Raw genomic sequence first — 26,302 nt, 5'->3', positions numbered from 1 at the left:
GCTAGGAAGCATTAAGTGTCTGAGGCCAAATTTGAACGCAGGTCCTCCTGAATTCAGGGTTGGTGCTCTATCCACTGCATCAACTAGCTGCCCCTGAGATGATTTTCTAAGACTGATCTACAAAGGTGTCAACCCAAATTGATAGGAGTGCCCTTATCTTATGCCCACCTACTTAGATCATAGCAATGGCAGTCAAACCCCACTTTTCCACTCCCTGACAGACTACTGGAATAATCCAGGTGTGAGGTTGGGTGAGTTGCACCAGGATGGCGGCTCTCCTGGAACAGAGAAGGGGGAACACAAGAGATGTTTTCATCTAATAACTAGATTCTGCATGTATAAAAATAACAAAAACACTTCCTAATTACTTGCTGGAATACGAAGGAGTTGCTTGTCTACAATCTAGAATGTAAATAATGTAAACTCCCAAAGGCAAGAACAGGTTTTCTTCTTTCTTTACATCTCTGGTACCGGCACATAGTAGATACTCAATGTGTGTTGAATTGAATTGGGAAATAAAAAAGAGGAATGGCTTTCACATGGTGATGGGCAGTGTAACTGATTATGTAAGGTAAATACCTGTATACATACATTCAGCCAACATCCCCATCTGCTTGCATTTCCTCAGTCGGCATTCCTGACATTTCCTTCTCATGTACATGTCCATTTCGCAGTTCCCACCGTTCTTACACTTGTACACGGCATTTTTGGTTATACTCCTCCGAAAGAAACCTGTGAAAACAATAGGGGATGGTGTTAAATGGTGTTTTTGCTTTAGCAGCAGAAATTACACTGGGGAGGAAGATGAAGCCCATGATAATTTGCACATCAGCCCCAAGAAAACTGCTTGTTGCATTAGAAAATTGTCAGAAGTTGGAAGCGGAATTTTAATATAGGGAGGAAGTAGAGCAGATGATCACAAAAGTTCTTGCCAATTCTTAGAGTTTGTGATTATTAACAAAAAGTTTCAAATGTTTATTGTTATACTGTTAGCTATTATAATATTATACTGTTAATTATTGATTTTCTAAGTTGGTCAGTTATTCCATGAACATTTTGGTGTCAAATATATGCTAAGTTATACTGGAAAATATAAAAATGAACAAAAAGAAAGCATTTGTTTCAGGCATTGGAGACACAGAAAAAAAAAAATGGTTCCTGATCTTCAAAGAGTTATAATGTACTGGAGGGAGCAACCTGCATAAATAAGTGAATGGGAGAAAAGGAAGGAAGGAAGGAAGGAAGGAAGGAAGGAAGGAAGGAAGGAAGGAAGGAAGGAAGGAAGGAAGGAAGGAAGGAAGGAAGGAAGGAAGGAAGGAAGGAAGGAAGGAAGGAAGGAAGGAAGACTTGGCTCTTCCTAATTCTAGGTCCAGCACTCTATTCCTATGCCACCTAATGCTATATCAACATAAACTACTATTATATTGAAGCAAGGAAGTGGCTCAGTGAGCAGAGTGCACTTGTAATCAAAAAGACCCCTTCAAATAATTCCTCACTGAAAGAATCCAAGCAAATCACTTAACCTCAGAATCCTCATCTGTAAAATGGATCATAATAGAACTTGCCTCCTGAGACTCTCATGAGAATCAAATGAGATAACATGTAAAAAGTTAGCAAACCTCAAAGCACCATTCAAATGCTCTTAGCATCACTATGAACAACTAGTTCTCATAGCAGCTAACGCACTAGACTCAGAGTAGGAAGATGTGAGTTCAAATCCTGCCTCAGAAACCCACTAGCTGTGTGGTCCTAGACATGTAATTTAACTTCTGGCTGCCTCAGTTTCTTCATCAATAAAATGAGCTCAATAACAATACCTCTTTCCTAGGGTTTCTGTGAAGCCCATGTATGTAAATCTTGCAACTCTTTTTTCGATGTCAGCAGGCTATGCTGAGTGGTCTTTTGCCAGTCATTCATGTCATGCAATTGATTCCAAAGTTCTCAGGGAGACTTTGAGAGTATCCCCATCTCAGTTATAAACTTCCTTAAGGCAAGACCTTATTTATTCCAAGCCCCTAACCTCCACAGAACTAAGTACACTAACAGTTGCTTGTTAAAAATTTGCTGATTATTTTGATAAGATGGAAAAAATCTTAGAAACCATCTGTTTTTAACCCTTTTAGTTTACAGATTAATCAGTTTCTATTTCTTAAGTATCTAATACTTAAGTACCTGCTACACCAGACCATACAGATAAAAAGTACAAAGAATGAAACAATGATTCCCAAGATGGTAATTGTATCGAGCTGTCGTCTCTAGAAGCTGCCGGATCACTCTCTGGGAAGAGATCTGCTGTGTCTTCTACTCAAATCTCTCCGACAGATTCTTCTTCCTGTAGTGAACCGTTGTCTCCATGTAGTTGCTGTTAACTCTTGTCCTTAGAAGTGACTTCCCTTCCTGCAGAGAGCCCCGTCAAGCCTGATGCAATGCAGAGTCTTTCTCTTGAATCCTGGCTCTGAATCTCCTCCAGCTCTTATCCTTCTCCAGGCCGATCTGCTCTCTGGGCCCAGTGCTATCTCTTTTATCCTCCCAGAGAATGGGCGTGGGATAATGCAAGGGCTTCTGGGAAGAACCACCCCAGCCAATGAGCTTGCCCCCTCTATCAAGTCAACCTGAGTTCTCACCTTGTAATTGTCCAGAAAACCTGAATTCTCACCTTGTCACTATCCAGACAACCCGAGTTCTCACTTAGTAATCCTAACAGGTAATAACTCAAGAGTTGGGAGGAATCTCAAATACCATCTAATCCAACCTCATCATTTTTGTGATTGTTGTATCATTTCAGTCTTGTCTGACTCTTCATGACCTCAGTTGTTTTGTTTTGTTTTGTTTTGTTTTTTGGCAAAACTACTGGAATGCTTTGCCATTTCCTTATCCAGATCATTTTACAGATGAGGAAACTGAGGTAAACAGAATTAAGTGACTTGTTTAAGATCACACAGGTCTTAATGGCCAAACCAAGATTTAAAGTCAGTTTTTGTGACTTTAGAGCCTCCTTCCCTCCATTTTCCCACTGATAAACATTGTTCATTTGTTGGCTGGTTTTCTGGTATGGCCATTGAAATATTCATATAAAGCTATTAGACTTGTCTAATTCTGTCATGATCTCAAAGGCTTTCTTGACAACTTGATCTTTAGCAATACATCTTTTGCCAAGGATCATGGCTAGGGTCCATCAGAAATGGAGCATGAATTAATGTCTTCCTTGTTCTAAGGATAGCTTTTAATCTGCTATACTGAGCTGATTCCCATGTCTCTAACATTTAAGGCTTTATGGGTAAAATAGCATATATTTAATTATAAAGGGACTGGCCTTTGTGATTTCATTGTACAAGAAACTCCTGGGAGAGGGAATTACCACTACATGTGCAAATTACCACCTTCTGTGTACCAAGATGAGTTAACCAGGGTTCCATAGCCTATGAACATCAGAAGCAGCACTTGAACTCAAGACTTCCAGGCACCCATTCGCTATGTCTCCATTTATTCTATAGCCTAAACATATATAGTTCAGATTTAACATGCTGTTGTTTAGTCATCTCAGTCACACCCAACTCTTTGTAATCCCTTTTTTGGATTTTCCAATCCATTTTACAGATGAGAGATAATAATAATTAAGGGATTTCCTGACTCTATCTGATTACTGACCTAGCCTTTAATTGCAAAACAATTACAATGGACAGTGTCTAAGGACCTTCCTGAATTGATATCCAACAATGACAAAAGTAGGGTGAAGAAAAACTTCAAAAGATTCTAAAACTTGGATCCATATAATGACCAATTACATTTACAGAAGTTATATAGGAAAGAATGTTACTCAAATCACTGAAGAGAAATGATGAAAGAAATGTACATTGGATTTGGTCACTATATGGATTTGCGTGACTACAATTTTCTTATTATAATTTTTTTCTTTTGTTTTAAACTGGGAGAGGGGTTTAGGAACCTGTGGGAGGAAGGAATAATTGTATTGCCAAGAAAAGAAAAGGTGCATTGAAATGCACACACACATACACACACCACATACATGTATGTATATCTATCTATAGCTAGATATAGAAATACACACATATATGTGTGTATATATACACACACATGTATATATATATATATTTTATATTTTTATATTTTAGAGAATAATTTAAAAAGAAGGACAGACAATCAGGTCAGTTTTGAAAGTAACAGTTTGAATTGTTTATAGATACATATATGCATATAAATATCATATATGTATTTAAAGCAAAAAGTATGGAAAAGAGATTTGTTATTTTATAAGCAACCTCCTTTTGGTGTTTTACTTTGTATAAGGAAATTTTTTTTGAAGGACTATTTATTTATTTTTTTTTAATCTCTAAACCATAAGAATGGATATCCACTGTTACAAATGAAAATGTGACCACAAAGACCAGAGGGTCTTTATGATTGCCCATTTGTTCCTTTAAAAATGGCTTTTAAAAATGATACAATAATTGTGGATGACTCTGACATCCAAAGGAATGTGACTGACACTGACCTATTCTGAAATTCAGTTCCTCACAAAAGTGTTCAGTCATTTCCAGATATGACTTTTGGGTTGACATCTGAAACCTGAATTCATATTCATTTGGTCATCAGCAGGTTTCTACTCCCTATACAGATAATAAACATGAGGTAGAGAGGGGAGGATGGAATTATTGATTTAATGGGATGCCAAATAAATAGATGTAGGCAGCCATTGTTGCTTGGTGTTATGCCTGGATTTTGAAGTTATTACTTTTTAAAAAAAATCTATAAAATCCTTCAACTGTCATTGCTACAAACACTTAGAGGAACTGCTAATGGGAATGGAGATGAAGAATTAAAATTCTCCCAATATGAAAAAAAGTAAATAAGAAGTCAGTAAGAAAAGGGAATTACCAAAAGTCAATCCAAAGGAAGGAGAAATCACTGCATTAAAGACTTTCCATTTCCTCTGTGGCTTAAAACAACAATAGCATGGGATTTAGTAGTTTATTTTGTTTCTCCAAAGAACTAGAAACTGAGCATGTGCCTATTGACTGGGGAATGACTGGACCAATTCTAGTAAATAAGTGTAATGGGATGATGCATTGTAATAAAAGATAAATATGAGGAAATTAGAAAACTTGGGAAGATTTGTGTGAACCTAAACAGAGTTACATAAGAAAAATCAGAAGAATGAAATTGACAGCAATGAAAATGAATTCACTAAAAGTAAGGAAGTTTGAGCTCTGTGTTAAGGAAAAGTCAAGAATGGCTCTAAAAATTAAATAATCATAGCATCCTCCTTTCAGCAGACAGAAAGAGAACTGCTTAGGCTCAGACGTTCATTTTAGTGGGGATTCTTCCTCAACTGTTATAATTTGTGACAAAGGAGGGTTCAGTTTTTAAATGAGGTGATGGAAAAGGTAAATTTATGCTTTTTACAAATAACTGTGACATAAAAAACAAAAAAATCAACCAATTAAACTTTTATTTTTTAAGCATGAACTTTAAATATTTGATAGACTAGCCTATGTGTAAGTATTCATAGAATCAAATTCATTTCAAGTCTAGTAAGACCAGAAGCCCATTTTATTTAAAGACCTGAGAGCTCAACCTGAGCTAATTCCCTTTTTTTTTTTTAATAGAGGAGCAAAATAAAGCTCAGAAAAATGAAGAGAATTGTGCAGGCTCATGAAATTGATAGCAAAGAAAGTGAGTTCACTATAGCAAGGAAGCTTGAACTCTGTGTTAATGAAAAGTCAACAATGGCTCAAAAAATAAATAACAATAGTTTTTTTCTTTTCAGTAAATGGGAGGAGAATTGAACATTGGGTAGAACATTGTTTACATTGCCATGCATGTTCATTGTAGAGGGGATTCTTGCTCAACTGGAAAAGCCAGAATTTTTGTCTCCTAGCTGTAAATTGCAATACTTTTTGTCTGCCCTATATGATTTTCCATTCATCAGAACTTAACTGCCCTCTCTACCAATTTGACTTTAATCTCTTCCAGGTGATAGCTAAACTTATATAAATTATTATGCTCTTTTCCCTAGAGTGTAATTCTTTCAAGGGATCATTTATAGGCGCTGACTCTGCTGCATGGCAGCTAGGTGGTGCTGCAGTGGATAGAGACAGGACTCAGGGCAGGAGGACCTGATTTCCGATGTTACCTCAGACATTTAAAAGCTGTGTGACTCTGGACACGTCATTTAATCCCTGTTTGACTCAGTTTCCTTATTTGTAAAATGAGCTGGAAAAAGTCCAAATGGGATCAATGAAGAGTTGGATACATTAGAAATGAGTGAACAACATTATGCTAGGCTCTAACAATTGGTATATCAATCACTCAACAAGTATTTGTTAAGAACCTTAGGTTTCTGTGCAAGAATCTGGGGATATAAATATCAATAGATTATCCAACTAACTGGCACTTGTTAAGCCCCTACTGTATGCCAGACATTGTCCTGTCCTCTGTGGATATACATACAAATATTCAATTGACAATATTTTAAGAACCTATACTATGTGTCCAGAGCCATGGTAGACTCTGGAGATATAAAAGCAAAGAATGAAATAATCCTTGCTCCCTGCGACTTTGTAAACTCTTTAATGGCAGAGCATGTTTATTCCCAGTACAGAGCAGCACTCCTGAACATAGAAGGCATTTAATACATTTTTGTTGGTTATATGAATGAACGAGTAAATTGTACAAAAAAAACAAAGTAAAGGATATACATACAGAGACAGACAGTCAGAAAATTAGATGAGAGATCCTATAGAAAGAGTGAGAGGTATCCAACAGACTTAGCTCCAATTCCAATAGTAACCTTGTAATATCTTGACATCTAGAGGAATCTTCTTAACCACATGGAGGGCTCGCCTTCCTTTTTCTTAATAAAGGCCAGAATTAAGTACTTTAAAAATATCTTGAGCAATCCATTTAAAAAAAAATTTTAATGCAAATACAAGTTCAAAAACTCCTAAAATAAAGTCACTTGTTTTCCAGAGATGATTGATATGGTTTTACACAACTTGGTCACTGGTATTTCTAAAGATTATTTACTTAACATAACCTTGGTGCTTAAATATTTTGCTATGTCAGTTATCTATTTTTATAGAAATCATTGGTAATCAGCCAAAAAAAAAGTGACATGAACTTTAACAGGATTTTCTGTGATATACTTACCAACCTCCTGGCCTAGATCCTAGCATTTGTTCCCCACTACACTGCCACCCTCTGGAACATCTATGATACTTGCTGTTTGCATTACTATTTTATTAGCAAAATTAATAATAGCAATAAAAACAACACAATAATGACTCATTTACATAGAATACTTTAAGGTTTGCTAAAAAGCTTTCCTTATAATGGTCAGGTTAGGTTCTCAAGATATTACTGACCCATTTTACAGATGAGGATTTTTAAGCTCAGGAAATATAACTAACTAGCCCAAGGTCATAGACAGAAGGATCATAAAATGACCTTAGATTTAGAGCTGGAAATGACCTTAGAAATCATTGAATTCAACTTCTTCATTTTACAGATGAGGGGAAAGGAGCTAAAAAAAGGAAATAACTTATCCAGCATCACTCATTTAGCCAGTATCTGAGGCAGAATTTGAGCCTGGCCTCTGATTTAAGACATGTCTTATATCCCCAAGTAGCTTCTTAAGGGCAGGAACAGTGACTACCTTAATGTGTACCTCAAAAATGTCCAATAAATATTTATTGAATGAATGAGAAATGACAATGGCTAACATTTATATATCATCTTAAAGTTTGTAAAGCACTTTACAGATATTATTTTATTTAATTCTCACAATAACCCTGGGAGGTAGATATTATTGCTTTACATATTATATTTGAGGAAAAAATGGGTTAAAGGACTTGTCCAGGGTCATACATTTAGTGTTGGAGGACAGATTTAAACTCAGGTCTTCCTGACTCCACACACAAATGACTATATCACTTGTCTGTCTCTAATGAATGAACAAACCTAAAGAATGACTAAAATATAAATATTCACATTAATATATCAAATATTATTTTAAATCTTGATGTCTTCTGCCATAGAGAAGTGATATGAGTATATGACATTGTGAGGGGTAGAAAATCCTATCCAAAAATGACTTCTCTGAGACCTCTTGAAGTAAAAAGCAGAAAAGTTGTTTATTTAACAAATTCTCATGAGAATGAGCAATTCCACCATGAGGAGGGAAAGAAAGAAAGCTCACGGTAGAAGGGCTAAAGAACTAAGGGAAGATATACAGTTTTTATAGGTTTAATTGCAAAAGGATTACATCATGAGTTTGGGGAACATTAAGAGATAGGTGCCCCCCCTTCCCCACCAGTTAATTGAATGTCATCATATATCTCAAAAACTAAACAATTAGTAGCCTAAAACATTGATAGCCTGGACAGACATAAATGTCATCAAAAAATCTAAGCAATTAGTAGCCTAAACATTGAACATACCTATGCAGGTCACAGAGACCTAGAGAAGATAGAATACAGAAAAGGAATTTAACTTTGCTGTAAGTTCTTCACCATATCCTTATTTTATACTTGCTCCACACAATATTATTAAAATCAGTTTTCATCTTAAAAATTACCATTTCTAAAGTGATTTCACACATACAAAGCACTCTAATGACCTTGTGAGGTTGGTTGTTTGCATCATTATCCCAATAGGGGAATAAGGAGTAAAATATAATTTAATTCTAGTAGATAGCCCCCATTGTGAAATATCCCTCCACAGATACTGATCAATCACTTACCTATAATTTAAAATTTTCTATTACTATCTGGGGCACCCATAATCACACAGCCTATATGGAGGAGAAGCATAATTCATATGTTCCCAACTCCAAAGCCTGCTCCTTATCAACTACACCACGCTCCCACAACTAGTGGGCATTAGAGCCAGGATTTTAATCTAGCTCACATGACCTCTCTTCCCAATAAACTTTCCCAGATAACTGGGTTCAGATTTATTTCCTTTGGAAAACTGTTCACACACTATGACATCATACTCAAAGATCACCACGAGCAGGAATTACAGCATCAAGTCTCTCCCCTCTGCAGACCATACTTTCTACAGCTAACCAATAATCTAAAACACAAGCCTGGTCATGTCATACTCCTGCTCAATAAACTCTAGGGATTCCTTCTTGGGCTTAGGATAGAACAGAAACTCATGGCTGGTATTTAAAACCTTTTACAACCTGGTTCCAACCTGTCTTTTCCAACTTACAAAGCATTACTCTAGAAATAGCTACAGGATACCATATTGCATAGTGTACAGGGCCTGGAGTTATGAAAACTTATCTTCTTGAGTTCAAATATGATCTCAAACATTTATTAGCTGAGCTGTATGACCTTGAGTAAGTCAATCAACCCTGCTTGTCTCAATTTCCTTGTATGTAAAATGAGCTGGAAAAAGAAATGGCAAACCACTTTAGTATCTTTGCCAAAAAACAAACAATAACAACAACCCTTAATGGGATCACAAAGAGTTGGACTTGACTGAAAAGACTGAACAACAAAAAAGTCACAGATTGTAAGATCCATCTAAACTAGTCACTTTGGTCCCCTCACATACAGCAGTCTATCTCTCACCAGTGCCTTGAACAGATTCTGCCCCTGTCTCTGCTTCCTAGAATTCCTAGGATCTTTCAAATTCAGCTCAAACAGCACCTCCTAAATAAAACCTTTCTGTATGCCTTGGCTACTAATATCTTTCTCTCAAATTACCTTGTATTTATTTTATATAGACTTATTTATATGTTTAATTATTGCCTCTCTTCATAAAATGTAACCTTATAAAGGGCAAACATCATTTTTGTATTTGCACCACTATCATGTAACTCGACATATGGCGAATCATAGAATTTTAATAAATGCTTTGATGATTAGCTAATTAATTATGAGATTTTTAAGTTAGAAGGAACCATAAAACCTTTTCTGTTTTTTGCTAATTAAGCATATATAATAACTTGTATTTTAAAAAAATGTTTCATGTGTATAAGCTTTGTATTCTCAAGAAGACTGGAAATTTCTCTTCATTTGCAAAAACAGTAGAATCCATTGATGTATTCCTTTAAAGGGCACTCTCTATTTATGTATGTGTATAGACATTTATGTATATAGAAATATATATATATGTATATGTATATATTATATATTTTTGAATAAATGAACTTGAAGAAGCCTAAAATAAAAATATACATCATAGACATAGGCACATAGTAGGTATTTAATTTGGAGGTGATAGTGATAAATCACACCAGTATCTTTTCCAAGAAAATCCCAACATGGGACACCATCTAATTTTATTTTTATTTATATTTTATAAATATAAATATTAAAAAGTGAATAAAAAGAATGTTTCTAACAGTGAATCTTACTAGGTAAGGCAGGAGGTACTCTGGGAGAATTACCCTTGCATCACAACCCACTTAACATTACTTAAGTGAAAATATAGACAAAGTCACTTTATGGGGACCAATCTACCCACCCCTACAACCAAACTTTGGCTTAATTTCCATTAACTGTCCCAACAAGCTTTCTCAGACTATTTTACTGACCACCTTCACTATTATCACTAAGACAAATTCAGTGATGCAAGTGTATACAGGAAGGAAAAGAAAATTTTAGAAGATTAATTTCTTCATGGAATCATTGATCTAAAATTAAAAGGGTTCTCCGAGGCTACCTGGCCAATTTTACTCATTTTACAGAATAGGAAACTGAGGCTGAGGGAAAATCAGTGGTGACTTGCTCAAAGAAACAAAGATAAAAAGTGCCAGAGGACTTAGGATATGAGACAAAGGAGAGTGTCCTTTATACTGTAATGGTTCAATATCACAATGAGGTAAGCAAAAAAGTGGGGCAATGGAGAGAGTCCTAGACCTGGAATCACAAAGTCCTGAGTTCAAATCTTCTCTCAGACCTTCTATCTTTGTGACCCTTAGAAAATAATTTAACCTCTTTCTGTTGAACATATAAAATGGGAATAATATAGCGACTATCACCCAGAGTTGTCAGGAGGATCAAATGAGATAACATTTGTAAGGTCTTTTGCTACAAAAATGCTTTCTGACTTTTAGAAAGGAGTCTTTGACCTCAAAGTCTGTAGAAAAAGACCCAAACCTCTGATGTTTTCTTCCCCAGTGGAAAGGATTTAATAACAATTGTTTGGCATATATGGGGAAAAACAAAAACAAAAGGGTAAAGAATAATTACTGCCCACAACAGAGTGTAACGTTAGATGGAGCTAGCCTAGAGTACACATATTCATTCAGTGCCTCTGGATGCAAACACTGTGATAATAAGGATTCGAAGAAAGAAAGACAGAAGCCAGTTCTTGCCCTCAAGGAGGTTACACTCTAAAGAAGAAGACAGCATGTTCAAACAAGATATTCATAGGATAAAGACTATATTTGCTCTGAGAGAGAGATGTACAGCCTGGAGTTTCAGCTGGTACCCACAGAAATGTTAAGGTATCTAGAGGAAGATCTTTATCTAACATGATAAGTATATCATCCATGGAGGATCTCTGGGAAGAATGAAGACATAGAGTAAGAAGGAATGGATGGGTTTACAAACCATACCAAACTAAAGCTGTGAAGTCTCTAGTCTTAAAATAAAGTAAGATAAGTTCAGTGACTCACTTATGGGCATAGAAAAAACAACAACAACAACAACAACAACAACAACAGAGCACTGTTTGTGACCCTATTTGAGATTTTCTTAACAAAGATACTAAAGGGTCTCCTCCTGCTCATTTTATCAGTAAGAAAACTGAGGTAAATAGGATTAAGTGACTTACCCAGAATCACACAATTAGTAAGTACATAAGATTGGATTTGAACTCAAGAAGATGTCTCCCCAGCTCCAAACTCAGCACTCTATCCACTGTGACTTTTAATTTCTCCAAACTAGGTTATGATCAGGAATGAATATGATATTTTTTAAACAACAATAAAAAATAAAATGATTAAAAAGACAATATGATTTGGATAGCTTATATATAACTTCTCTAAAAAAAAATCAATTGTAAATACTTTTTACTTGTATATGATACTGACATAGATGCCTTCTTTGTCCTGTATTCGTGAGCCTTTAATAAGAAAAAATAATCATTATACATAATTTAACGTATCCTAGAAATATCTTCCATGGGTTTGCAAAAGATTATTCTCATGATCATAGGGTGTGAGAGAAAAATAGTGAGGAGAGGGTAGAAAATCAGGCCAGGGTTCTAACAGGACTAACAATGTGAAATGTCAATGTGGAGAAATAGTCAACCAAAATATCCTACCTTTGCATCCCTCACAAGTTAGTGCATTATAATGGTATCCAGAAGCTTTGTCTCCACACACAACACACAACTCCTCTCCTTTCATTCTCCCTGCAGATGAGACCATCCGGGGCTTCTTGGTCATTGGGATGTCCACAATCTCAGACTCCCTTGTGTAGATAGTCTCTGAGGGTACTCGCCGGAGTTCATACATTCCAGGGGAGTACCATTCCTCTGTCTGCTGGGGGTAGAAGCCCAGATTGGGATAATAGGGTGAGGAGGAAATCTGTGGCTGAACTTGGGAAAATTGGATGTTTCCATACTGTGTATAAGGCAAGACATCAGCATCAGGTCCCAGGTGCCCTGATTGTTCTGGAAGCACACCTAAATGAGAGAACAGCATAAATGTAAGATTAATCACACACTACAAGGCAAACGAATCCTTTATCTATCGATGAACAGAATTTAAATGATTTTAAATTATCTGATTATTAAAATATATTCAGTTAAGGAAATGTTTGACCAGACTTTGGAAAATTAATTGTTTTGAATTTTTACCAGGCACTTGAGTTAAAAGGCAATAATGATGACCACAATGATAATGATGATAACAACAACAATAATAAAATTTAAGGTTTGCCAAGAACTTTACATAGAAATGATTTCACTGAATTTTAACAACAACCCTAAGAGGTAGATCTTATTAAAAGGATGTGAGAGTTCATAGTTTGAAAGAATTCAAAGAGATTCTCTAATAGACACAAAACACTTTATTTAGGACATAGCGGTTGGGCTAGTCTCCAAAGAGAGTCTAGAATTAGAAAGAGTTTGAGGAGAGTCTTATATTCTGAAAATTTGGGGCTTCGGTTTGCAAACTAACCTAAAAACTTGTAGAGTGTAAAAGAGAGATAAGGAAGCAATCAGAATGTCTTTTTATCAAGCTAGGGAGACAGGGTGTCTTTTAGCAAGATCAATCAGATATAGGTTTTTTTGGCAGAAACAAATTAGAAGCAACCAGGAAGGGATTTTATTGTTCCACATTCCCATGGACAAGTCCTTCAGGTCATAAGTTGGATTGAACAATTGAACAACAAAACTGAGCATTGGAAATGCAAAGAAAGGTTACACAGATAGAAAATGGCAGAACCAGGCTTGAACTTGAGTCTGTGGACTTCACATTTAGTTCTCATTTCATTTCACCATGTTGTCAAGTGGGGAATGTATAAAGGGAAGTGGGAAAGGTTGTAAGGTGGGGAAGGTGGATCATATTAGGAGAAATCTCTTGTAATAGGTGACACACCATGTACATGAGTGAAAGATAGGGAAGGCAGAAGGGAAGGGATAAGAGAAGGAGATATAGATAAACATACATACACATGCACATCCAGTGTTCCAAAAGATCTTATTGAAGTTTTAAGCTATTTAAGTTTAAAATAGCACTAAGACTTCTGGGATATATGATATGATATTTTTATATATGTAAGTATACTTGTAACGATATATATATTTGTGCTTGTATATGTATATCCATTATATTAACACTTTGTATGTACATACACACACATACATATATACATATTGCATCTTTAAGCCATTAAAGTTTAAAATGGCATTAAGATTTCTGGGATAGATAGATACTATCATTTTATGTTATTACCTATGTAATTATACATGTAAATATATATGTGTGTGCACATGCATATGTATATACATATTTGTATACATTTTATTAATACCGTGTGTATGCACACATATAAACCCTTCTAAAAGGGTTTTGCTGTTTTTTAGGCTATTGATATAGCATTAAGATTACTGGGATTATTGTATTGTATATTATTATATCATATCATGTTGTTATGTTTAAGTATACATGTAGCGATACATGTATGCACACATGTGTGTATATACATGTGTACACATACACACACAGAAGGTTGTTCCAAAAGGGTCTTACTGCAGTTTTAAGGTGGTCATTATTCACATTTAAAAGAGCATTAAGATTTTTGGTGCATCATATAAATATAAATACATAAATGCAATATTATATAATTATACATATATATATAACAATATGTATGTAACTGTACATATGTATAGACATTCATTTCATGGGGGTGTTTAAAACTCAAATGAAAGAGTCAATAGAATATTTCATAAAATTTAAAATACTGTCATTTATTTACTTGCTTTGTTATTTTTTATTTAACTATGTTTCCATCAGGACAAAGAGCTTCTCATGAGCCACTTTCAAAAACAAGAGTCTCAGAGGACATGTAGCCAACAGTTGCCTGGAGGGTTCAGAGAATGAACCTGCTTATTATTCTGCTCTCCAGACTAATTGGCTTTTTCAGGGTCTGCTTTACCAGGGCATGCAGGGGAGTTGTATTTGTTGAAGGTTAGATCCAACCACCATATACCTCCCAAGCTAGAAAAGCTGCAAGGTCAGACCTGGTGAGCCAGGACTCCTGAATGTTAGTTGGACAATTGGTATCTCATTTCATTCTAATCCTAAAGCTGAAGTGTTGGACTGACCTCCATATGGACTGCTCCAGATCAGAGGGGAAGGCTTTAGTGTTTGAGGTGATCAAGAAAAGCCTAATATCATTAAATACAAAAACACGCGATAAAACTATGACAAATATAAGTTCTGCTTTTTAAAATTTTGGTAAATTATGTCTATTATAGCACAGATGTGCTCTATATCACTGTCATTCCTTTGCTCAAGGATTTTCAGTGGCTCGGGTCTTCCTGATTCCACATCCAATCTTCCATCTGCTGTGCCATTATGCTACCTTTGATTTGGTCTAAAATGAAATTTTAAGCTTAGCAATATGTCATGGGGTATAACCCTACTGTGGAGCTTCATTTTTGTAGAAAACAAAGTCTTTGCAAGATGGCTCTGGACATGGTTCAGTGAAGGGACAAGATAGTAAAAGGAAGAACAGAGAGGTGAGTTCTAAGCAGAACCATTACTGGATGCAAAAGTAACCATATTTTAAGAGATGTAAAAAAATAGGGGAAAAGAGAGAAAAAGAAAGAGGAGAAAAAATAAAGCATGAGAAAGAAAAAGAAAAAAAGGGCAAAGAGTGAAGAGACAGAAAGAAGGAACTAAGGATGAAGAATAGTTAGGGATATCAAATCCCAGCATTTGAAGGAATGATGGGGATTTTATGCATCTTTTCTACCACTGAATAAGATACTAGACTCCCATTGGGTCCTTATCACATACTTTTAATGTAATAATATTCAGATAATTCATCTCTACAAATGGATCCTTCATATTCATCTGTTTGGCTTTCCACTCAATGTGGTACCTTAGGGAAATGGCAGCAACCTGCCACTGGAAACCATTTCCCCTCTCCTCCCCCTTCAACCTCCCCCCACCCCAATGAGTTATAGATGAGTAGGAGAATTTGACTCCCTCTCAGACAGCAGAAGCCAATGGAGATTTCTTCCTGAGTAATCCGATGGAACTTTGGAGAGTGTTGTCTTATAGATACTTCTGCTCAAGATTATTCCTAGTTGCAGGATCTCCCCACAATTTATTAGATGGTTATTGGACAGTGTAGAATTGGAATTCTGGTGGCATTAATGGGTATCCCTCATTTAACTCCAACACATTTCTTTCCAGTCTTGCTATTTTCTTCACATCCTTTTACTTTCTGGTCTAACCATCCTCCTAGCTGTCCCCAAATTTAGTCATTAAATCCTAACATTATTTTCATTAACAACAAAACAAAACAAAACAAAACACACACACCTGATTCAGAGCAAGAAGGAATCTTAGAGAGCCTTACACACATACACACGCACCAAACACATACCCTACATAGGAGCATAGAAGCACAGATTGAGAGGTGGAAGGGACCATAGAACCATACTTAAGACCCAAGGAGAAGAACTTTGCCCAAGACACAAAGTAGAACCAAGATGCAACCCAAGAGTTTTGGACACATAGTTTGTGCTCTCTCCGTTGTATCCCCCAGTCCCCAAACCTGGAATATACTTCCTCCCTCTCTATCTCTGCCTTTCAAAATCTTTATGTTCCCTCATGTTTTGACTCAAATGTAACTTCTGGGTAATTTTATTTTCTGTCTCTCCTCCCTCTACTCCAGTTGAAAGCTTTCTTTCCCTCCTCAAATATTTGTAGAGCACTCTGTCTTATTTATCTTATCTCTCTTCATTCTCTACTTCATTTATTTTTATCTGTGTGCATGTTATATCCTCAGCAGAATATAAGAATCTCAGGGAGGTGATATCACCTTTGTCATTGCGTTGCTAACTCAACTCTCTATGATTCTGAATTGGAACCTTCTGCTAGTCTGCCTCAGATAATTCACCTTGGGAGATAGTTACACCAATGAAATAATAGGTCTTAAATTTTTTTTTTAATTTCTAACTCTAAGCAGAATACATTTCAAAAAAGAAGATGCCTTATAAAATACATTAAAATGGATTGAATACAAAATCTTATAGATGATGTTTTTGTGTTTAAGAAAACAAAAACAAATCCAAGATGACTACTGTGCCTTATTCTATCTAGATTCAGAGTTAGAGACTTTATTCCTTAAAATTTTCTTCCTTTTTAAAATCCTCAATCACAATTTCCCAATTAAAAATGCAACTTTAACAATATTATTTATATTTTCTATACCTTTTGTTTTTACACAAAGCTCATCCTCCTCATCTCAAACCTCCCCTTACAATAATGAAAAACAGTTGATCAATCATGTCTGCAGATTAGGCAACATTCTGTACTTATCATCCTCCTTTCTACAGAGGGAAACCCGTTTCATCATAAATTTTGACTTTTTTATATAAATAGCTAAAATATCATTCAACATCCCAGAAATCCAAATGTCCAATGCCTGAGAGCTTTTCTCGAGTAGATTCTTAGTCTTCCTCTTTTTGTGAAATTCTCTAGTCTTGCTTAACATTCCATCCCCCAGTTCCCAATTCTAAATAATACTGTGATTCACTGTTGATATTAAGTTGAATGAAAATGATGTGCCACAAAATCTCTGATGTAAAACTTGTTCAGAATTTTCTTTGTCAAGGAAAATGATTGCTCCTCAAATTTCATCTCCAAATGAAAGGCAATCTAGTGTCTCTGCTACGATTACAAATATAGTCTGTGCCATTGATCAGGGAGCCTATATAGAACATGCACAACCTTAATATGTTTAAAATGTTATAGACCTGACTGAGAATCCAGCTGGATGGTGAGCTCCTGGTGTTTGCTTTGATCTTCATATCCACAGTATGAAGTAGAATAACTTATTTTTAATAATTTAATTTGTTTTTTAAAATAATTTTAATAATTTAATAAATTTTAATAAAAATAAATTAAATAATTTAACAAATAAAAATCCCTTTAATTAAGTGATACAACTGGATTAGACACCCACACCTGGATAACAGCTCACTAGTGTTTATTTTTGAACTTATTTGAATACACTATTCAATGCTTTAAACTTCAGGTGATAAAATAAATGTGTTGGAATGACCATCCACGTTTCCAAAGGACTCAAGATGAAACATGCTACCCATCTCTAGAAAGAAAATGTAAAGTGACATTTCTTTTGGACGTGGCCTTGCTGGGATTTATTTTGCTTAATTATACGTATTTGTAAGGGGTTTCATTTTTTTTTTTTTTTTTTTTTTTTTTTTGCTTTCTCAGTGTTAGAGGGGAGTAGGTGGGAAAGAGAGAATGCAAACCTAAACATAAAATAAAATTCAATTTAAAGTAGGGGTATGTGTGTTAAAGCTAAATTCAATTTAGCAAAATTTTGAAAAGCCCTCTGTCTAAAGTCCTATTTTATATTTGTAGTAAAGGTTTTCTTTTTCTTCTTTTGGTGGGGAAGAGTAGTATAGAAAGGGAGAGAAAATTAATGCTTTTTAATTGAAAAAAAATTAAGCAAGGACTGTGCCAGATTGGAGACTGACAGTCCCCAGTGTGTCTATACTAAACTCTCTCCCACCTATGATTCATAAGAGTTAGATCAGGCGATAGCAAACCACCATTGTATCATTGCCAAGAAAATGCCAGCTGGGTCATGGCTGAAATGACTGAACAGCAATAACCGAAAGGATCCAGAGGATCATCTGGTCCAAACTTATCATCTTAATCGATGAGAAAATATCAAGACTCAGAGAGATGAAGAAAACAAAGTCACAAAGTAAGCCAAAGAGTTGTTAGTGACAATCTCTTGCTTCAGTCCACTGAAGGCAGATGAGCGAACAAGACACATGGCAGCATCCTACCTTTTGTAGTCTTCAGACCAAACATTTCCCCAATTCCAGAACTTGGACTGTCCCGGGAACTGTCGTGAACTAGGGTTTCCAGACCCTGAAACTGCATTACCATTCTTTAGTCTATTCACAGCAATTGAAAAACTGAAAACTGGAACTTCCTTTGAGACTTGGTAAGGAGTAACAGAGGCCAGAGGTTATGTGGCTTACTGATTAACTTCCTTACAGGGCAGAAAATTTGTAACTATTTGTGGGGCATGTTTCTGGTGCCAGAGTGCCCCATTAGCCAGAAATCTTTCACTTGGGTGGCAGATATCTCTAAGTGGAACATTTTCAGAGATTGTTTTTTCCATGTGGTGACTCTGGTCACCATAAAAGAAACAAGATATAGGGTCAGCCCACCATGTGATCTGTGTTCTTGTTCTTCCTAGAAGATATAATATATCAGATGATGAGATTTTATGACAGTCTTGGAATCATGCTAGAATCTGAGTTACTGATTGAATAGGAAATGTCTTTTCACACTATATTCCATTTTCACATGGACCATCTCCACTTAAAACATATGCTCTTCCAGCTACACAGTAGGGCTGCAAATGTCAGAGTAACACAGAACTCAATTATTTCAAATTGCAAGTGACCCCAAGATGCAACACAGAGGTGTGTGATAGGTATAAATGGGTCCCAGCCTAGCTCCATTATGAACTTGTTCATAAGGGTATCAGGGATATTAGCCAGAAGATGTTGGGTTAGAAAAAAAAAATGGGCTGGTCATAGGATGATCACTGATAAACTGGTACCCATGAAAAGTAATAAAAGAAAGATGTAGAGGAAGGCCATCCTGGCTTTTTGAGAAGATGGGGATTAGAACCACCCAGGATGAGGAAATCTCCACTAGTAAAGGGAATATCAGCATTGATAAGCTAAAGTACCTTTTACTTGACTTTTGTTTGTTTTGGGAGGCAGTTGGAATTAAGCGACTTACCCAAGTCCACACAGCTAGTGTCATGTGTTTGAGATCAAATTTGAACTCAGATTCACATTTTTTAGAAAAAGAAGGAGAAAGAATTAAGAGAAGGAGAAGGAGGAAAAAGAGGAGGAAGGAAAGAAAGAGAAAGAGGAGAATAAGAAGGAGGAAGAAGAAAAGAAACTGACATTTATACAGTGTTTTAAAGTTTATAACACACTTAACAAATATTTTCTCATTTTAATTCCACAACAAGCCTAATGTTATTCTCATAAGGGGATATTATCCCCATTTTACAGATTAGGATACTGAGTCTGACAGTAGCTAGATGACTTGCTTAGGTTTGCACAGCTCATAAATGCCTAAGACTAAATTTAAAGTCAGGTTTTTCTGACTTCTGGCATAGAACTCTCTTCAGTGCCTCCAAGACTCGACCTCAAATGCTCTAAGGAGAGCTTTTTATTTGATTCTGGAGCAGGAATTTTTAACCTGAGTCCATAAACTTTTTTTTTTTCTTACATATAGTTTGGTAGATTAATTTCAATTTACAATTAGTTCCTCTGTAATCTTAAGTAACTTATTTTGCCTATTTGTATATTTAAATACATGATTATGAGAAGGCATTTACAGATTTCGCCATGCTAACAAAAGTGCTTAGGAGTCTCTGCATTAGAGTATTTCACAAATCAAAATAATATAAGCATATATGGTACCTTTGGAACTTTATTAAAAAAAAAAATCTGGAGAGGATACTTTTGATTTTCTAGTGAATTCCTGAGGGATGATTCTTCTGGAGCAGGAAAATAAGATACTGATAAAATAATCAGTATATTCAGCCAATGAGCATTTATTTAGTGCTTATTTTGTGCCAAGCCCTGTGCTAAGCGCTGGGGATACAAAGAAAGGCACAATACCCTTAATTATCTCAAAGTGTTGCAACCATCTGATAACAGTCAAATAATTTAGTATTTTCATTTAAATTTTTAATTAGTTTTTTTTTTTTTAAATAACAAAATCTATCCCTGCTCTCAAGGAGTTTGTGTGTGTGTGTGTGTGTGTGTGTGTGTGTGTGTGTGTGTGTGTGTATAGAAAAAATGTTAGAGTATGCAGGAGTCTTAGAACTCTATCTTATCTGCCTTTTTTATTTTACAAATGAGTAAACTGAATCTCATAGATTATAGAATTATTTAATCAGAGCTAGAAAAGACCACAGAGGCCATTTAGTCCAACCTCTTTATTTTACAGGTCTAAGAGGTTATATGATTTGTCCAAAGTGGCACAGAACATTTAATAAATTTAATAAATACTTATTGGCTGATAGCTACTACATAGCAAAACTAATATTCAAACCCTGGTCCTCTGATTTCAAATGCCATTTTCTTTCCCCTGCATCAGGTCACCTCTAAGTCAGGGGAAAAAATATTTGATCCATCAGCATCAATATACAGATTGGGAAAGTAGAATCCAAAAAAGGAAATTACTTTTTCAAGGACACATGGGCCATGCTAGAATTCTGACCCTGATCTTCTGACACTAAACCTAATCCTTTTTCTATTATTCTACATTTCCTCACTTTTTTGTTTAATTAAAAATTGATAGGGGCAGCTATGTGGCGCAGTGGATAGACACCAGCCCTGAATTCAGGAGGACCAGAGTTCAAATCTGATCTCAGACACTTAACACTTCCTAGCTGAGTGACCCTGGGCAAGTCACTTAACCCCAGCCTCAGAAAAAGAAAAAAACAAAAAAACTGATACCTTCCCATATTAATGCTAAAGTATTGAATAAACTATAGCAGTGTGTGAATTACTTGGGAAAAGCAATGATTAATATTTTTTTTATTTTGTGACCACAACGGTCTTGCACGTGTACTTCTGCTATCCCTAACCTGATCTAGGACACATGCCTTTGACAAGAACAAAAAAATCATAATAAGTTGTTTTCTCCATATTTAGTTAATTCTTTGTCGGCTGAATGCTAGATTTGAAGTCATACACACATATTTTGTTGCTCTATTTAAAAATTAGTTTTAAATAATAATAGCAAGAATTTTTATAATAATATTTTCAGGTCTGCAAAGTGCTTTGTATATATTATTTCATGTTATTCCAAAGAAATGTGCAGAAGGTGTCGCTCTTAAAGGCCAATGTTTCCATGACCATTAAAAATATTGGAATAGTTGTTGGTGTAGATGAGGTAAAAATTTAAATGACTATTTAAGCATAAAATGAAATTGGGTTGAAAATACCAAAATTCAAAAGAGAAACACAGTCTAAAATGAAGATGAAGATAAAAATTGACAAACTACTGACATGAAAAAAATCTAATTAATCCTCAGAAAATAAGGAAAGAAGAATCTGGAAAATGGTGGTATTGATGATTTTTGCACAGTGTAGTTACTGTAGGCTTCTAAAAGTTGGAAGAATAGCGTGAAGACTGATTAAAAAATAATTGCTAATCATTGTTATAAAAAATGCTCATCATCAGTAAGACAACACTAAGACTGTAATGATGAAATTAGGAAAAGGCAATTATTACTAATGAAAGTTACTTTTTACTTCAAATCTAGATGAAAATCATTATCAGAAGTCCTCCAAGTCAAAGATCTGGGCAACTGAAAATCTCTGTTCATCTTTTTAGAAAATCGCAAGCCAGTTCAGAAATCAAATTCCAGTCTCTGGCAACTTAAACAGGGAAAAACTCAATACATTTAGCTAAGTCCCCAAGAGGATTTCAGAAAGGCCTTGAAGAGAGTTACATAAACTGATAATGAAGTGAACAGAACCAAGAGAACATTGTATGCAGTAATAACAAGATTATGTGATGAACAACTGTGATGCACTTGGCTCTTTTCAACAATGAGGTGATTCAGGCCTATTCCAATAGGTTTGTAATGGAAAGAGCCATCTACATCTAGAAAGAGAATGACGGAAACTGAATATGGATCAAAGCATAATATTTTCACCTTTGTTGTTGTTGTTGTTATTTGCTTGCTTGTTTTTTTCTATCTCATTTCTTTCCCTGATTTTTCTTGGGCATCATGATAAATGTGGAAATACGTTTAAAAGAATTCCATATGTTTAATCAAATATTGTCTTACTGTCTAAGGAAGGGGGGAGGAGGAAGGGAGGGAGAAAAATTTAGAACACAAAGTTTTCCAAAGATGAAGATTGAATAATATCTTTGCATGTATTTTGAGAAATAAAAGGTTATTATTATTTTTTAAAAAGAAAAGAAAATGAAAAGAAAAACTCCCATCATCATCCTGGATGAATTAAATAATGTCAAAAATTTTGTTAACCTAATGTCAATTCACTTAAAGTAAGTATGTTATCAAAAGGATGTATTGTATAATAAAATTTTTAACATAAAAGAATTATTAGATTTATAACATAAAATAATAAATATAATTATTTTACTATGGCCCAAGTAATTAGCATAACTATCTACAACTGGGGATGAGTTTCAGCCCCTGTTCTCTTTTCTGACCCCTTCCCTTCTTTCCTCCATTTCTTCAAGGACCATTGATTTTGGTATAATGGATAACTTTTAAAAATTCATTTCACCACCACCATCTTTGACTGATACCGAGTGGTCTTGGACAAATCTCTTTATCTCCTTTGGTCTCAATTCCTCATCTGAAAAATGACTAATAGATAGCTTTTGAGGTTTCTCCCTACATTTAAATATGACGCCAGGATGCCTTTCACTGGAACTGCCCTTGGAAGCTTTTCTGCTTCCTAGGACTACTCAGAACTTGCATTGGCCCTAGAATATACAGTGAGGATCCACAGCATCTCTACCTGACAAGAAGCACTTCCGAGGAGCACTTAAAAATAAATGGATGACTCACTTCCAGTTGATCAATGATGGACAGAAACAACTACACCCAGAGAAGGAACACTGGGAAATGAATGTAAATTGTTAGCACTACTGTCTATCTACCCAGGTAACTTATACCTTCGGAAGCTAATACTTAACATGCAACAAGAAAATGGGATTTACACACATATATTGTATCTAGGTTATACTGTAACACATGTAAAATGTATGGGCCTGTCATCTAGGGGAAGGAGTAGAGGGAGGGAGGGGAAAATTTGGAAAAATGAATACAAGGGATAATGTTATAAAAAAAATTACTTATGCATATATGCTGTGAAAAAATTTTTTATAATTATAAAATAAAATTTAAAAAAATAAAAATAAATGGATGATTGAATGGGTAAACAAATAAATAAGTGAATGAATGAATGAATAAACTATATATACAATGACTTTTTATATAAAACTCTGAAACAATATCCTGATGTTTCATATGAAGTATATCCCCCCAAAAGCTAAACAAAACAATCTGACAACATGATTTTGACTTTTATAGTCCAAGACTCTTTCCATAATTGTAATTACTAGCCATTAAAAAAGAGAACACGTGTTTTGAGTTTGGTAGTATTTATTTTTTAATTGTCCTCTCTTTACCTACCTCCTAGTATGTTTTATTTCCCAAATATCACATAAGCTCCTTGTCTCTCTATTGTAGTTATTTCCATATCTGGTCCATAATAGATCTTTAATAAATGTTCTTTGAATAATTGATTGATAGTACAGTAGTAACCTTATCTATTATACTTAAATGGACCTTTACTACCTGAAAAGTATTTACCAATTTTTTTATATCACTCTGATTTCCTAATATCACACTCCTCATAGAGTCTTCACCTGTAAGAAAGAAATATGGTTAAGTAAAATAAACCAATATATTGATCATGGACATATTGTTTGGTCTGTTACAATATAAGCTCCTTGAGGGCAGGAGTACTTCACTATCAAGCACATTATCAAGAATATAGTAGAGATTTCATAAAGGCATTATTAACTATTTCTCAATGCCTATTGAAAAATAGCTGTCCATAAACTGAGGAATGGCTAAATAAATTATAGCACATAATACTTGCCTTTCTCTATTAGTCAAGAGAATACCATCATGTCATAGAAAATAATGGGAATAATGGGAAGCCTGGAAAGTTTCAATGAACTGATGCAAATCAAATTAGCAGAATGAGGAAAACATCAATGATGGTTGCAACAATGTAAATGGGAAGAGTTCTAGTTCTGAAACTAGTACCAGTGTTGAAATTGCTGAACGATAGCAAATCTTGCCATTTTACTGTCACTAAAAACCTCGAAGTTTTTTTTTTTTTTTTACTTGAGAAAACAAAAACAAAGAAGCCCAGACAAGCACAACAATTTTGAAAATAACATGCAGAATTTATTATATACTTTTCAAGTAAAGATATATGAAATGATATACTCGAAATATATCAAGTAAAGATATATGGGGAGAGAAAATAAAAATAAACTATTTAAACTATCTTCAAAAAAATCCTTATCTGCATTTGGGTTAAATGAAGTCTAATAAGACCTTTTCATTTATTTCCAACATCTTCCCTTATTTCTCTCTTTAAGTTCCTCTACCATTCTGTCCTTGTAGTTGTGACCAAATCAGATCTGTTTTGATCCAGAGCTGGAAAAATTTCAGACATCATCCAGTTTTATTTCCTCATTATACAGATGAGGAAACTGAGTCCCAGAGAAAATGAATTATTTCTTTAAGGTCTTGAATTGGAGAAATAGTTTAGTGAAATTCTAATAATGCCTCAAATGAAATATTTTTTGTAGTCTGGACCTGTGAATTCATACATATAAACTAATGAAATTAGAAGTTTCCTGGAGAAAATCCCTCTATCTAAGTAGATTAGCTATCCATTAGCTACTCCTAGAGAGTTGCCCAGAAGCACTGAGTATTTAAGTGATCTGCCCAGACTTATTTTGTCAATGACTGGACTTGAATTCTGGCTAGCCTAGATCTAAGAAGACCCTGTGACTATTGTAGAAATTACTGAACCAAAAATAAAGCCATGTTCTAGTTAATTATATTCACAACATCTGTCTGACTCTGAGACATCTGACAGATTCCTTATCTTGAGCCTGATAAGTAGGCAAGAATCAGACTCCAAAATGTGCCTCATACTCTAATAAAGATAAAAAACTTCCTTGGAGAGCAGCTGACTAGCTCAGCTGAAGTCGGAACAGGTGAGGATGGAAAAAAATCAAGTGTCTTGCAAAGTCCTGCAGAGGGTTGGGAAAAGGGGATGGGGTTAGAAGTGGGTCAAGGATTCTTCATCATATTACATGGAGGAAAGAGATCCTTATTCTAACATAAGTACTTCATTCCAGAAAGGCCTTCTTCTTGGTGAAAAAATAATGAGGTATTAAGAAAAAGAACTGCTTTAGCTTTAACAGGGTATTTGCAATATGAATCAGCAAAGAGCTACAGAAAGACTAATGTCTTATCTTAAAAATTCTTAGCCTGAGGTTCATGGATAGATTTCAAGGGATCCATGAATCTGGATGGGGAAAAAAAAAAAAACACTTTTTAATCTTTATTTTCACTAAGGTCTAAATAAAATCCAGCATTTCCCAAGTTGTTCCATTATTTAAATTATTGTATTATTTAACAATTATAAATAAATATTCAGAATATTTTTAAATTATATTATTAAACAATATAATTTTAAAATATTCTGAATATTTGTTTATAATTGTTAAATAATACAATGATTAGTATTAATATTAATAACAATAATAAAAATACAATGTTTGTTTAATAATTATTAAATTATATTTTAAAATATTACTTCGAGAAAGAATCCATAGGTTTCATCAGATCATGAAAAGAGACCTATAATTCACAAAATAGCAAGAATTCTTGATCTAAGGGGCAACTAGATGGATTGAGCA

The 26,302-nt window shown here is 34.8% G+C and overlaps 1 protein-coding gene across 2 annotated transcripts in view; it reads right to left on the bottom strand.

Annotated features, from left to right (window-relative positions):
* Positions 1-18,687, bottom strand: part of NR1H4 (nuclear receptor subfamily 1 group H member 4) — a 50,820-nt gene extending 32,133 nt beyond the window's left edge. The window contains exons 1-3 of one of the 2 annotated variants that reach the window (XM_074271344.1): positions 18,550-18,687; positions 12,307-12,669; positions 580-732 (exon numbers count right to left, since the gene is read on the bottom strand). In XM_074271344.1, the coding sequence (XP_074127445.1) occupies positions 580-732; positions 12,307-12,669; positions 18,550-18,652 (619 nt within the window). In that variant the 5' untranslated portion in view covers positions 18,653-18,687. The remainder of the gene's footprint in view (positions 1-579; positions 733-12,306; positions 12,670-18,549) is intronic. The other variant, XM_074271345.1, reaches the window with a different exon arrangement.
* Positions 18,688-26,302: the final 7,615 nt, after the last annotated feature.

Source organism: Sminthopsis crassicaudata, chromosome 5 (genome assembly GCF_048593235.1).
Source record: "Sminthopsis crassicaudata isolate SCR6 chromosome 5, ASM4859323v1, whole genome shotgun sequence".
In the NCBI taxonomy this organism is placed as follows: domain Eukaryota; kingdom Metazoa; phylum Chordata; class Mammalia; order Dasyuromorphia; family Dasyuridae; genus Sminthopsis; species Sminthopsis crassicaudata.
Note: the sequence above shows the minus strand (reverse complement) of the source record. Positions and strands in the feature narration are given on the sequence as shown.